This window comes from Mustela putorius, unplaced genomic scaffold, assembly GCF_011764305.1.
Source record: "Mustela putorius furo isolate JIRA1106 unplaced genomic scaffold, ASM1176430v1.1 tig00003834_pilon_pilon_pilon, whole genome shotgun sequence".
Taxonomy (NCBI): Eukaryota; Metazoa; Chordata; class Mammalia; order Carnivora; family Mustelidae; genus Mustela; species Mustela putorius.
The window spans coordinates 53,333,165-53,347,256 of NW_025421987.1; the positions used below are offsets into that span (position 1 = coordinate 53,333,165).

The window sequence follows — 14,092 nt, forward strand, 5'->3', positions numbered from 1 at the left end:
TTACATAGATTCCCAAATAAAACAGAAGTGTCCTTCATACTTGACCTGAAAAACAGATATACAAGCCTTCTCCAGTTTTAATACTAGTCGTACAGAAAAAAGGCTTTAAGAAAACTTAAAAGAATGTTAGAATCAAAAGTGATTTCTATTTTCTTCTTTCAAATTTTCTGTTTCTGCTAAATTATTTCTAGTAGGCATTCATTACTTGAGGAATCAGAAAATAAAACTCCAAAAAGAAAAGCCCTAACAAAAAATTTTTCCTGAAGTAGTCCACATTAAAACAAATACAGAAAGATATTTCACCCCTAAAGGAAACAGCCACCACTTTATTTATTTCTTCATCAGACAAATAGAGAAAGAATGGGTGCATGAGTGGGGAAGAGCTACATCTAACTACACTACTTCTCCAAGAGGGAGAAGCAGACTTCACACTATGCAGGGAGTGGGATGCTGTATTCGATCCCAGGACTCTGGGATCATGACGTGAGTCGAAGGCAGACATTTAACCTACTAAGACACCCAGGCACCACTGTAGCCATGGCTTTAATCTACCACATGATACATGCTGATAACCCAGCTGACAGTGGTCAACTATAAGTCTGTTCACAGAACTTAGCAACCTTAACAAGTGCTTAGAGGGCACAAGCATATGTTTTAGCACCTACTATTCACCAAGTCCTTCACATATGCTATCTCATTTACTGCTCACACCACTTGACAGAGTCCAATTTGCATCTCCATTTTACAGATGAGGAAACAAAGATGACTAAGCAGCTCGCTCAGGGTGAAGGAGCCACTCTATGGTTATATGTTTCTCACTGTAATGTCAACCTCTTCCTTTTCTTCTCTAACCCTACCAAATACATCCTCAGAAGCAATGGAGCAAATATTTGCTTTGGGTATTTCTAGTGTTGATGAGCTTGTCCAGTGTCAAAAACGTGAAGGTGTTTGTAAAACCCACCTCTCCCTTACCTTCAAGGTTGGGGCAAGAAGAGCCCCCTGGGGATATGTTCTAATCCACACCTATCAGAGAGAGGGGAATGAAGCTATTGCTGTGGTACATGCAACACGGGCATCTCCCCAATACTATTATTTTGATAATAAAACTATATAACCATGACTCTGAGAAGTTTCCTATAGGACGAGCTATATACATTTGTCAATGTGAAGAAGTAGCTTTTAAAAAAGAAAGTCTAGTAAGTTATCTAATTAGCTAAGTTTACTCACTCCGTTAGGTTACCTTAATTCTACTGAGCAGAGGTGATGACTTCTCCCAAATAACCCATGTTCAAAGTTAAAGATCCCTCAAGAGACTATTTAGAATGGTCTATAAATGACTTTCATTAATTCAATTTTCTGAAAGCATTTATTGTACCCTGCATCCAGACCCTAAAGAAAGCAGCCAAGGAACAAACACTTGAGCAACCATATAATGGTGCCTTCTAGGAGTCCTCAAGTTCTTTAGATACAGGGATTATCTCTGAGAACAGAGGGAGGAGAAGGATAAAGGAGTGGGGATGTGATTCCTTTAGCTCTTTCTGTAACCGTTACTTCTTCACAGAGAGGTACGGAGAAAATACGGCAAGAGCACAAAATACAGAAAGTGAACACATCAACATTTTTGAGATTATAGTATTTTTAGTATACTCAAAATATTTTATAACTTACCAAGTTACAATGTAGCTTCAAAAACATATTTTATGTTATTAAGGACCACCCACCAAGGTTCTGAAGCCAGATACCCAAATTCATCTCAGGTTCCAAGTGCAAATTTGAAGTGATGTTTTCCATCACGGAAAAGCTGTATGTCAGAACAAAGAACTGGGCTCAAATCTCAACTCTGTGAACATACTAGCTCTGCTATTTTGGACAAGTTATTTCCTAAAAAATGAATTTGCCTTCCACCTGTAATACGGGTAATTCCCAATCCCAAAAGGGTAGCGTGACGTTGCATCTGCCACCAAATGGGCATTTGGTGTTCGTGTTGCCATCCTATCCCTCCCTCCCCAATTAGAAAAACATTTCATCCACCAGAACCCTCAGAGGAAATCAGCTGCTCCTCCAGATAAGACCCGAGACATAAAACTGGTAGAGGATCTTGGGGCGGTCAAAGAAGAACCATGCGGTTCATCCTGCCTTTGGGTTTGATCGCTACCACCCTAGCAATTGCTCCTGTCCGCTTTGACAGGTAAACCTAACTGCCCTGCATTCCAGTCTCTATGCAGGAAGAGGATAAAGGAATGCTTCTTTACAGTTCACATGTTTCATCTTTTTACATTCTTAAAGGGAGAAGGTGCTCCGCGTGAAGCCCCAGGATGAAAAACAAGCAAATATCATAAAGGACTTGGCCAAAACCAACCAGGTAAAGCATTTAGAGGGTTGTTTTATCTTTTCTTCTTGTTTTCTAAAAGCTGCCTCTTTTGTATTTTATTTTTAATGCACACAGAGCTTCCAAAGGCAAAGAAGGGGAAAGTGGCAGAAGGTACTTAGATAATTCAGCCAATCACCACTATAGTGCTTCCCTTGTTTTTGTTTATTTTTTCCCCCAAATTACCACTCCTGTTTTTCCCTCCCAAAAGCTTTGGCAAACAACAGCTTTTTCTAGGTGAAACTGTGAAATAAGGAAGCAGGCATTCTTGACATCTTTCTGGGGGCCTCTTTCCCCCTCCCTGCTAGTCCCTTGCTCCATTCTCCTCTCTCCCACTCTGATATCCACCAGTGCCATAGTTTCTCTTAAAACTATGTAACATCAAGGTACTGGTTAACTGGTAACATCAAAGTAATGGTTTATAATACCAAGATGTGACCGTTCCCAAATGTAGACCCATATTAAAAGGAAACTCTTAAAGAGTTTGATCATTCTTTTAAAATCCAGTGAGCTAACATAATCATTTTCTCATTTATTCAGAGGCTCCCATATACAAAGCACACAGCGCAAGTCACCTTCTATGTATGATTTCAAACTCTCCAACAGATTTTGGGTCAGTGGCATAATTAAACCCACTTAAAACAAAAGAACTGAAATTCAAAGACAGTAAATTAAATGACCAAGATGACACGGCAGACTTAAATCCAGAACTAAATCTGAGATTTATTCTAGTCACAGCCCCCTCATCACATCAAACTAATCAAAAGTTCTGCTCTTCTAATTTCCCAAATGTTTTTCAAATCCATACTTTCCTTTTCATTCCCTCCCTGTCACTGACAAATTTATGTCTGCCCCACCTTTTTTTTTTTTTAAGATTTTATTTATTTATTTGAGAGAGAGACAGTGAGAGAGAGCATGAGCCAGGAGAAGGTCAGAGGGAGAAACAGACTCCGCATGGAGCTGGGATCCCCATGTGGGACTCGATCCCAGGACTCCGGGATCATGACCTGAGCCGAAGGCAGTCGTCCAACCAACTGAGCCACTCAGGCATCCCTGTCTGCCCCACCTTTTAACTGGACTATTTCAATAGCCCCTTATCCAGGGTTCAGGTTCTAGTACTGCCTCCTAAAAAGCCACGTCTGCACTCCAGCCTGACTGCTCTAAAGCTTGATCATTGTATTCCTCCATTTGAAGATTTTTAGTGAGAGGCAACCTGGTATGAAAAGAGCACAGTCTTCAAAATTTCAAGTACTAGCTCTACACAAGTTCTGTGGCCTTAGGAGAGTTACTTAATTAACTTCTCTCTATCTGTTTCCACCTCTGTAAAGTAAGGATAATAATCATACCTACTTCTTAAGGTTGTTATAAAGACTAAGTAAGCTAATAATCTGGTGATGCTAAGAAGGATGCCTGGTCATAATAAGCACTATAGAAGCACTTTCTATTGGTACTGGTGTGACATTTGAAATCCTTCATGATCTGCCAAACTGCAGATCTCTACGGTCTCCCACTCCTCCACCCTCTTTCTCACTGTTCAAGCTCCATGAGCACCCAAACTCCTTTCAATCATACTACATCTCTCATGAGTCCAATTTATGCTGCAGGTTTCTCATCAAAATAAGCTAATAAATACTTGTTGGTTCATAGCAGCCTCATATTAGGGTATAACAGACTGACCTAGAGGTAGAGTGGGATTCAACTACAAAATACTCAGGTGGACTTAGACATGTCTACAAGCTTGGAATGGTGGGTAAAAATTGAGCATTTCCTTCACACTTCCCAAGTTGGGGAATTGTACTTCAGTTGATTTCATGATGGAGTAGGATTTTGAAGAACAACAAGAATTGGAATCTTCGAAAAGTTATTTTAACCTGAATGCTATCCTTTTGGACCAATTCACCAAATTTCTGAAATTCTTAGCTAGAGGAAGAAAAGAAAAGGGAATCAGCAGCTGTTAAATGTCTGCAGGTCCCAGAGTTCACATCCATTTCATAATCTTTACAGAGGACTCCAAATGGAGTTCTCTTAACCCTATTCCTTTACAGAAAAGGACTGAAACTCAAGGAGTTTTAGTATTGCCCAAGGGCATATGGATATAACAGAGCTGGAGATTAATATGCCTTCTGTTGGACACAAAACTTGCAGGAATTCCAGAGTTTACAGGGGCAACTGGTTTTGAGGCCTGACTCAGGGGCAGGGTTGAAGAAGCCATATTTTAATCTATATTCCCACTTAGAGACAGATTCTATGGTTAAATAAACTGTGAAACAACCCCACTCAACCCCAAGATGGTAGAAGCAAACAGATTAAGAAAAAACTACTCTCTTTTTTTTTGCATTTATAGATACTATCTATATCCTGAAAAAGTAATCAGTGCAAATGATCAGTACAATCTCTCCCACTCCCTGATATTCAATAGTGTATTTGCACACTCTCTTAAGCTTACTAAGAGAAGGGCCCATACCTTTGTCCAGATTCCTTTTGTAGTGTATGACACATGCATTACTTAAAAAATATGTGTTGGGTGAACAAATTACTGTGACTAACGTTGGAACTCTTCTCTACAGCTTGACTTCTGGTATCCAGATGCTATCCACCACATAGCTGCTAACATGACAATAGACTTCCGAGTTAGTGAAAAGGAATTCCACTCCATCCAGTCTGCCTTGGATCAAAATAAAATGCACTATGAGTAAGTCCTATGAAATATTCAAATGCGTTAGACACTCAAAGTTTGGAGTATCTTGAAATTGAGAAGGAAGTACTATTTTTTTAATTGGGACAAAAAAATGAAAGCTCTGTGAGATAAAAATTTACAGTTACTTCTGAACATACTATTGAGGCCTGCTTACAGAGGTGACGAGATCAAACATGACCACTCAACTTCCATCTTTTTTTGCTTTGATCTGCAAGCAGGGCAATTATCTATGTCTGCCCTCTCCAAAATTCAGCTCCTACTAAGGACATTGTGCATCTGTGCAGGCATGAATGGCTTAGCTACACTCATTGCCTCTGAAAGGTAATCAACACAGAGCTCAAGCACTACTGGTGACCACCAGCACCAATTCTTGAGAATTTTAATTCTCCTGCTACATAAAAAGAGACCCAAATAACTGAGTCAGAGATATAGGAATATAAGATATATAATAAATAATTCTTTATGAAAGAAATTCTACCTCAGAGAAAGCAAAAGCAATGCAACAGAGTAAGATTTAAATCCAACAGGAGTGAATTCTAAGTGACTAAAGATGCAGAAATGAGTCATTGTGCTCCCATAGAGAAATGAGGGAAAATTAGAATTCATTGCCCACCAACCATTGGCCATGCATAGTCTGGGCCCTGGGGCACTGAACAAGGGAGCCCAGTGATGAATTTCACAAATTCACATATACATAGAAAACAAAATGTGTTTGATGGACTGAGGGGTCTGGTTTTAACTCTACCAGCCCTTGTCATCCCAGTAATTCCCTTAACTGAAACCCTCGCCATTCAAATCACTAAGCACTATCTCTTTCTTTTTGACTTGCTATTTCATGCCTCTGCTACCCAACATGGAGCTGTAACTAAAGAAGCCTTCTTATTCTGGCTGAAAAATATGTTTTTTGGCATAGCAGGATTTACTGCTGCTTACCACAGCTTGCTTGTGTTCTTATTGCCACAATATCCTTAATAAATATAAGCTCTTTTGAAATTAAGGAAAGACAAATATAAGACAAGTAAAAAAATTCTTGTTCATGGCTTAATGGCTTAAAAAGTAGCAGGCTTTATTTGTGATTTTTGTTAACAACTGTCTTTGTTTCAAGAGGGTAGTGAAACAAATGTAGAAATTAATAATTGAGGAGCACATATTCAGAATTAATTTCTATCAGCATTTAATAACCCTTTCTAACTAATATATCAATATGTGTTTTTCTATGTTCTTATAAATTGTACCATTAAAATTAGAATTAGAAAGACACTATATAAACGTACCTCAGAAACTAGTAGTATATTAGAGTCTAGTAGTATATTAGAAGATCTCAGAAACTAGTAGTATATTAGAGACTCTCTACTTACACTAAGGTTCAGATGGTCTTGATTCTTTCATCTAAAAGAAATCATTCCTCCCCCCCCGTATATTCTCCAGTGCCTGTGTCTCTTGATTCACTTCATAGCCAGTCTTCTTAAATGTGTGCCTCAATTATTATACACTTTATTTTACTTCATTAGCATAGACCTGACCCAAATTCCTGTGATCAACCAATTCTTAAAAGGTATCCAGCCCAAGCTAAAATAAATTTTAATTAATTAACTTATTTATTTATTAATTTTAGCAGGTCACTTTTGTTTAATTTGATTTGAAGAGCAACAGAAAATAAAGTATTAAGTTTTCTGTAATATACTAGTAATATAGACAAAAAGCTAGTTGCTTGGCATGAGTTTGGACAATAGAACAGATCGCGGTGACAGAAGATATCTAGGCAGGCAGCACTTCTCTCTCCTCTTTGGACCTCTAGGTTTCCCTTAGGCTGAAACAATTCTGACTCAAGCAGAGGTCTAAATCCAGATTCTCACAAATACAGTGTGTTTTTCATTTTGTCTTATGCCAAAATACTTCCTTGCTACCTACATCAAGAACCAAAGTGTTAAGCTACCAATAAAAATTAGTGTTATCTAATTAGGACATGATTTCCAGAAATTGGTCCAAATTAGCCACAGTTGTGGGAAAGCCATATAATTAGATAGTTACCTTCCTCAGAAATATAAATATGTAAAGTGATCTGTGCAGATAAGGACTATTTAAATCTTCTCTCCAAGTACTAATTATATAGATAATTTTATTTGCATATTAATTATATGTGTTACTTGGTGTCAGTCAGTAACAGAAAAGTGTTCTAAGAACAGAAACATCTGGTGGACCCAGGCACCAGTCTGAAAAAAACCACATTAAGAAGCTGGTTTGACACAACAATTTACTTAGATATCCTTCATTAGACAGCACATATAAACCATTATTTAAAGTATCTGTGTGTGATTTTTTTTTAAGTTTTAGAAAATTAAATTACCAAGACAGATCTTATTTCATTTGTTTTATTTATTTATTTGACAGAGAGAGAGAGATCATAAGCAGGCAGAGAGGCAGGCAGAGAGAGAGGAAGCAGGCTCCCCGCTGAGCAGAGAGCCCAATGCAGGGCTCAATCCCAGGATCCTGAGATCATGAACTGAGCTGAAGGCAGAGGCTTAACCCACTGAGCCACCCAGGTGCCCCAGATTTAATTTTAAAGTAGCATGTTTGAGGGGCATCTGGGTGGCTCAGTCATTGGGTGTCTGCCTTTGGCTCAGGTCATGATCCCAGGGTCTTGGGATCGAGCCCTGCATAGGACTCCCTGCTTGGGCCTGAAGCCTGCTTCTCCCTCTCCCACTCCCCCTGCTGGTGTTTCCTCTGTCACTGTGTCCCTCTGTCAAATAAATATAATCTTTAAAAATATAGATATATATATAGCATGTTTGCTCCATTTTTATTTACAATTTTACAAAATCATAAAAGACCAAATAAAACAAATAATACCTATATACCAACAAACCTGAACAGACTTGTAAATAGACTTCTAAAAAAAGCACACCTAAGGGGTATCTGGGTGGCTCAGTTAGTTAAGTGACTGCCTTCGACTCAGGTCATGATCCTGGGGTCCTGGCATTGAGTCCCACATCAGGCTCCCCTTGCTCTGTAGGGAGTCTGCTTCTTCCTCTCCCTGCCATTTCCCCTGCTTGTACTCTCTCTGTCAAATAAACAAATAAAATCAAGAAAGAAAGAGAGAAGGAAGGAAGGAAGGAAGGAAGGAAGGAGAAAGAAAGAAAGAAAGAAAGAAAAAGAAAGAAAGAAAGAAAAGTAGATCTATTGGAGTGATTCTATAGGAGCAGACACCATATTTAGATTCAGTAGTTAAAAACCCCAGTGCTTTTACCAATTCTTTTACACATTTTAGATTATCTTTTCTTTGATCAAAAGTTAAAATTAGAAAATAAGGAATTATTAATGAAAGGTAATTCAGAAAGCAACTACTAATATAAATGGTACAACACAAATAAAGCAGTGGGTTAAAACCTCTGCCTTCACTCAAATCAAGATCCCAGGGTCCTGGAATCAAGCCCTACATCGGGCTCTCTGCTCAGCAGGGAGCCTGCTTCCCCCATCCCCCCATCTCTTTCTGTCTGCCTTTCTGCCTACTTGTGATCTCTGTCAAATAAATAAATAAAATCTTTTTTAAAAAATTAAGTGAAATCTTATTAAGATGCACATAAGATTATGTGGGAAATGCAAAAGAAATCTATATCAAACTGACCAATCTATATAAAAATGACTTACTGACACTTCATATTAATATCCAATTACCTAATAAAGATCAGACACAATTTAATACTCCAAATGTATACACAGTCCTATCAGATAAGTATTTCAAATAAATCATCCTAATGTCTTGTCCCATTTTTCCTTTTGTTCTACATTTTTATATATCACTTGCCCAAGAATGAAACATGTGTGTTGATACCTGCTACAAACTGCAAAGAGATGTTGGTCATGGTGGAAAGCAGTAAAGTAAATAAGAAAATTAAAATAAAATAAAATTAAAGTAAAGTAAAGTAAATAAGCAGTAAATAAGAATGTGGATTCTCAGTGAGGCTGCCTGGGTCCAGTCCCATCTAAACTACATGTTAGTTATTTAAACAACGATAATTTACTTAACTTCTCTTCACCTCATTTTCTTCATCTCTAAAATAGAGGTTTCATGAAGATTGGCTGGGACAATAAAATCATCCTTTGCCTGGTTCCTCTCCTTTACTAATGCAAGTGAGGGAAAGACCACTTATACATGTATTTATATGAGTGCACACACATACATTCACACATACACACTCTACAACAGAGGATAACTAGGGGCTATCACTAGATGCTCCCTTTCCCTCCTAGTGAGTAAATTAGTGCCTTAAAGTTTATTATCCAACACAGAGGTGTGCCTCAAATGTTGGGAAATCCATATCAGTTAATGCCAAGTTGAATACATGGTAACCCAGTTAGGGAGTAATTTCGGACAAATGGGATCTTGTGGAAACCTGAACTCACACTTTTTGAGTAGCCCCTATCCTGCTGGAATGTGGCCATATAAGAGGGGAGGCAATCCAGACCTCTAGATTATAAGACACCATAAAAAGGACTTCGCATCCCTAAAACATGCTTCCCTATCTCTATCTCTCTCTCTCTCTCACACACACACACACACACAGCCTATGGCTGTCACATACATTGGTCTACCATTCTCCATTTCTTTGTTACTCTTTAAAAAGCAACAGAAGGAGCCCTGAAATTGTCAAATAAAGAACTCATCTTGCCTCTTCTCTGAGCTTCTTATCTACTTCCTGAGCTTGTGACACAGTCTTCTAGGAGAGAAGCTGGTCAACGGGGAGAACTTTGCACAATACTCAGTAGTCTAAGAAGACTACAGGTCTGAGGGCAATTCCCAGAGATTTCACTCCTTGTCATTGGGAGCATCATTGTAAATGGCTCACAGCTGGAATACTGAAATCAGACCCCTCTAAGTTCAAATCCCAACATCTGTATTTTAACAGTTGTGTCAACTTTGGAAACCTCTCCCTAACCTTTGGGGGTGATAATGGTACCCAATTAATAGTGACAATGTGAAGATCAAATAATAAAATCATCACATCATAGTGGTGATGTAAAGATCAAATCAAATAATAAAGATGATGTGAAGATCAAATAATAAATACCAGGCTGTGCTGAATGCCTGGCAATAAGAAAGGTTCAACAAACATTAGTCATTTATATCATTAAATCCTCAATGATAATTATCTATCCTTCCATCTACATTTAGGAATTTCTTTAACAAATTAAGCAAATCTTGGAACGCTAAAATAATATTTGGGAAAAAGTAATTTGGTTTCATCTGCTTAAGCCTAACTGCTGTTTAGTGGAGGGGCTCATGAAAATAACATCTGGCCCTAGTTTTTAATTTCCAGCCTTAGGCTTAATTTCCAGTCCTTATCAGCAACAATCTGGCACCATTCTGATGTCCTCATGCAGCTGCTTTATGGAAAGGTCGTATTTTAGCTCACATGATTTTCTTTTGCTGCTGTTACCACAAGAGCTAAATTGATATACGTAAGTCTAAAATATTCTTAGATACGAACTTCCTGTGACTAATTAATACTGCTTTATGTTATGAATCAACCTCTGGGACCATAAAATTTCTCTTTTGCTTGGTTCCTCTTCTATAAATGCAGGTAGAGCAAAAGCCTCATACCCTTTTTAGAACTTAGAACAATTAATTAAAGGAATTCATTATGTCTATAGTGACCACCCAAAATATAATTTCTAACCCTCTCAGGCTTCATGAGTTTTAGGGCAACATGTCACAGTTGATTCTAAATCTGGTGTCATAATTTTTCTTCTGAGAAATCCCAGGTTCATCATAAGTCAAAAAGCCAAGCATACAGTGAATTAGATATAATGTGCATAATAATGTGTTTGTCAGTAATGTTAATGGGAATCAATATTCATGAGTAGTACTTGGTGTCATGTGCTAAATAAACTCTAATTAGAAGTATACCTCATTTATCGTCTGTCTCCAAACTCAGATCAGTCAATCAGCAAGAAAAAACCGACAAGTAGAGTGGATGCTACGGTGTCACAGTTCATTATCGTTAAGAAACTGAAGATATCAGAGTCAAACAACTACATACCACCAAAGCCTGGTTAAAGACATGTTAAGTCTGTGAAGTGGTTGTCAATTTTGTGACTCAACTTCACTTCAGCTTCATTGGGTACCTGTGGCTTGCTAATCACTTCCCACATTTCAAATCATTTCATCCTCACCACACTCCTGGCTGATATGTTTGGTTCCATTGTAAAAGCGAGTAAACTGAGGCTGAGAGAGAGGGTTAACCCACCGAAGATCACATAAAGTATTAAGCCAAAATGGGGTTGGAATCCAAGAATGACCACAGAGCCTCTTTTCACCAGGTCACTACTTCCTTTTATGGTTGGGCTCATGGAGGTGAAAAAGTGCATGATACTGTCCTAATTTATTAGAATGCATGTTTAAAAATAGACAGTATCTTCCTACATAGGACTTACTGCTAACAGAAGGAAAATACATATGCATTTCATAAACAATAGTAACACCTTTTTTTATAAGAAATCATTTGGAACTATGATAATCCAAATAAGGAAACTATTCAAGTACAACTTAAAACAACTCTTGATTTTAAATATTTCATGAAATATTTCTATTATAAGCCATCACTCTATCCTGAAAAACAAGGTACAGTAAATACTACAGTTTAATTTGGTTGAGGAATTACCATTACTAACAGAAATTTTCACACTGTGCTTTAAAAGAATGACATCCTTAAGAGCTATTCACATTATTAAAATATGCTAGGTCATTTGGATTTACACCAAGTGATACCTATGTTTGCAAAATCCTTCTGTTGATATAGTTTATTTTCCTCTTTTTGCTATTAGCTATCTCCTAATGATAGCATGCTGCTTTCTACAAGTTATTTTACCTATGCCCAATGTATTCCTTATAGATCAAATAAGCTTTCTATAATTACATCTAAAATAAGATGAATGAAGCTTTTTGTGAGGGTGTTTATTAATCTCTGATGATTACAACATTACATATAACATACTAAGGAATCTAAAACTAAAATTCAATGCAACTAGATACCAACAGACAATAATAATTTGATCATATGGAAAAATACCACTATATTAATCTCAAAAGGCAATCAACATTATATGTAGTGGTGAAAGACTGGTTTTCTTGTTAAAAGCAGGAAAAAATAGAATGCCCTCTTTCACCATTACTACTTTCCATTGTTCAGGAGGTTTAACCAATGCAATAAAGCAAGGGGAAAAAAATGGTTATTGGAATAAAAAAAAGTAGAAAGTATTATTTTTTATAAAAGAAATAACTACCTCAACAAATGAATGGATAAAGAAGATGTAATATATAGATATATAGATATATATACATACACAATGGAATACTATGCAGCCATCAAAAGAAATGAAATCTTGCCATTTGCAACGATGTGGATGGAATTAGAGGGCATTGTGCTGAGCAAAATAAGTTAATCAGAGAAAGACGATTATCATATGATCTCCCTGATATAAGAAATTTGAGAGGCAGGGTGGGAGATTTGGAGGGTAGTGAAGGAAAAAATAAAACAAGATGTGATCAGGAGGGAGACAAACCATAAGAGACTTTTAATCTTACAAAACAAAATGAGGGTTGCCAGGGAGGGGAGGCAGGAGAGGGTGGTTGGGTTATGGATATTGGGGAGGGTAAGTGCTAGGGTGAGTGCTGTGAAGTTGTAAGCCTGATGATTCACAGACCTGTACCCCTGGGGCAAAAAATAAATTATATGTTAATAAAAATAATTAATAAAAAAGAAGAAATAACTACCCCAAAACCCTACAAAAAAAAACCCTAAAGCCATAGCTAAAAAATTCTCAGAAGTGAAAAGATCATTTTTAACTAATAAGGTGGCTAACAGATAAGTGTAACTAAAGCAATGTTTTTTTAATAATATGAATAGCTAGTTCAAATGGTTAGTAAGAAAAAAAGCCACTCATAAGACTAATAAAAATATATGAATAAACAAAATATACAAAATTTTACTGAAGAATCAAGAAGACAGTTTTATTATGGTCCATAATTAATAAGGATCTTCTCAAAAAAAATAAGGTTCTTCTCAAATTTATTCCTAATTTAATACAGTTCTAATGAAAAGCCTATATTTTTCTAATAATTCTAATCACTTCTAAAATGATTCTGACCAAATATTTATTAATAACAGGAAAACTTGGAAACAAGAATAAAGAGACACTACATTAAACATTAAAATTCAATATTAAAACTATAATTAAATATGGTTTGGTTCTTATGTAACAGTAGGAAAACAGGCCAGTGGAGCACAACAGAAAATCCCCAAACAGACAAAACATACAAAAATATTTGAGTACATATGAGATGACAATGGCATTTCTGAACCATAAATCTTAAAGTCAAGCAAAGTTGCATTCAAACTCCCAACCCCAACATACACAAATTATGGGTATTTAAGTTTTCTAAGCAACAATGTCCCCATCTGTAAAATGGTGCTAATATTAATAAGATAAAAACAAAACAATGTATGTGAAGCAGGACCTGACCCATAAGAAACAATGGATGTTCAAGTGAAAATGTCAGGTAGGCAGCTGGATGAACAAGGCATGGGAGAAGAGCTAGAAGCATGGGAGGTTCAGGAGAGAGTCCAGAACTGGAAATACAAATGTTGGCAACCATTACAGCCATGGAATTCAATGAAATGAGATAAGATAACTCAGGAATAGAGATAAAAATAGAGAAGAGGGTAGAGGTATGAGAGTTCTGGGTCCCCAATTAGCCTCCAACAATTCTTCCTGTCTCTTATCTCACTCTCTCCAAATCAAACTATTTTCTAGCTCTGTAACTTTGGACAAGTTATTTAAACACTTTGTGTCTCAGTTTTGTCATCTATAAAATGAGGATAATAATTTCATGTGACGATTGAAGAGTTAATGTACATAATGTACATAATATACATAAGGTTTAGAGCAATGACTGGGACATGGTAAGTAAGTACTTACTATGACAGTTATTCAAGTTTCTCCCACCTCTCAAAGCATCAAGTGAT

At 37.0% G+C, this 14,092-nt stretch overlaps 1 protein-coding gene across 3 annotated transcripts in view; it reads left to right on the top strand.

Moving 5' to 3' along the window:
• Nucleotides 1-2,055: 2,055 nt before the first annotated feature.
• Nucleotides 2,056-14,092, top strand: part of CPA3 (carboxypeptidase A3) — a 34,280-nt gene continuing 22,243 nt past the window's right edge. The window contains exons 1-3 of one of the 3 annotated variants that reach the window (XM_045088493.1): nt 2,056-2,188; nt 2,287-2,362; nt 4,936-5,060. In XM_045088493.1, coding sequence (XP_044944428.1) covers nt 2,121-2,188; nt 2,287-2,362; nt 4,936-5,060 — 269 coding nt within the window. In that variant the 5' untranslated portion in view covers nt 2,056-2,120. The remainder of the gene's footprint in view (nt 2,189-2,286; nt 2,363-4,935; nt 5,061-14,092) is intronic. The other 2 variants (XM_045088492.1, XM_004755484.3) reach the window with 2 other exon arrangements.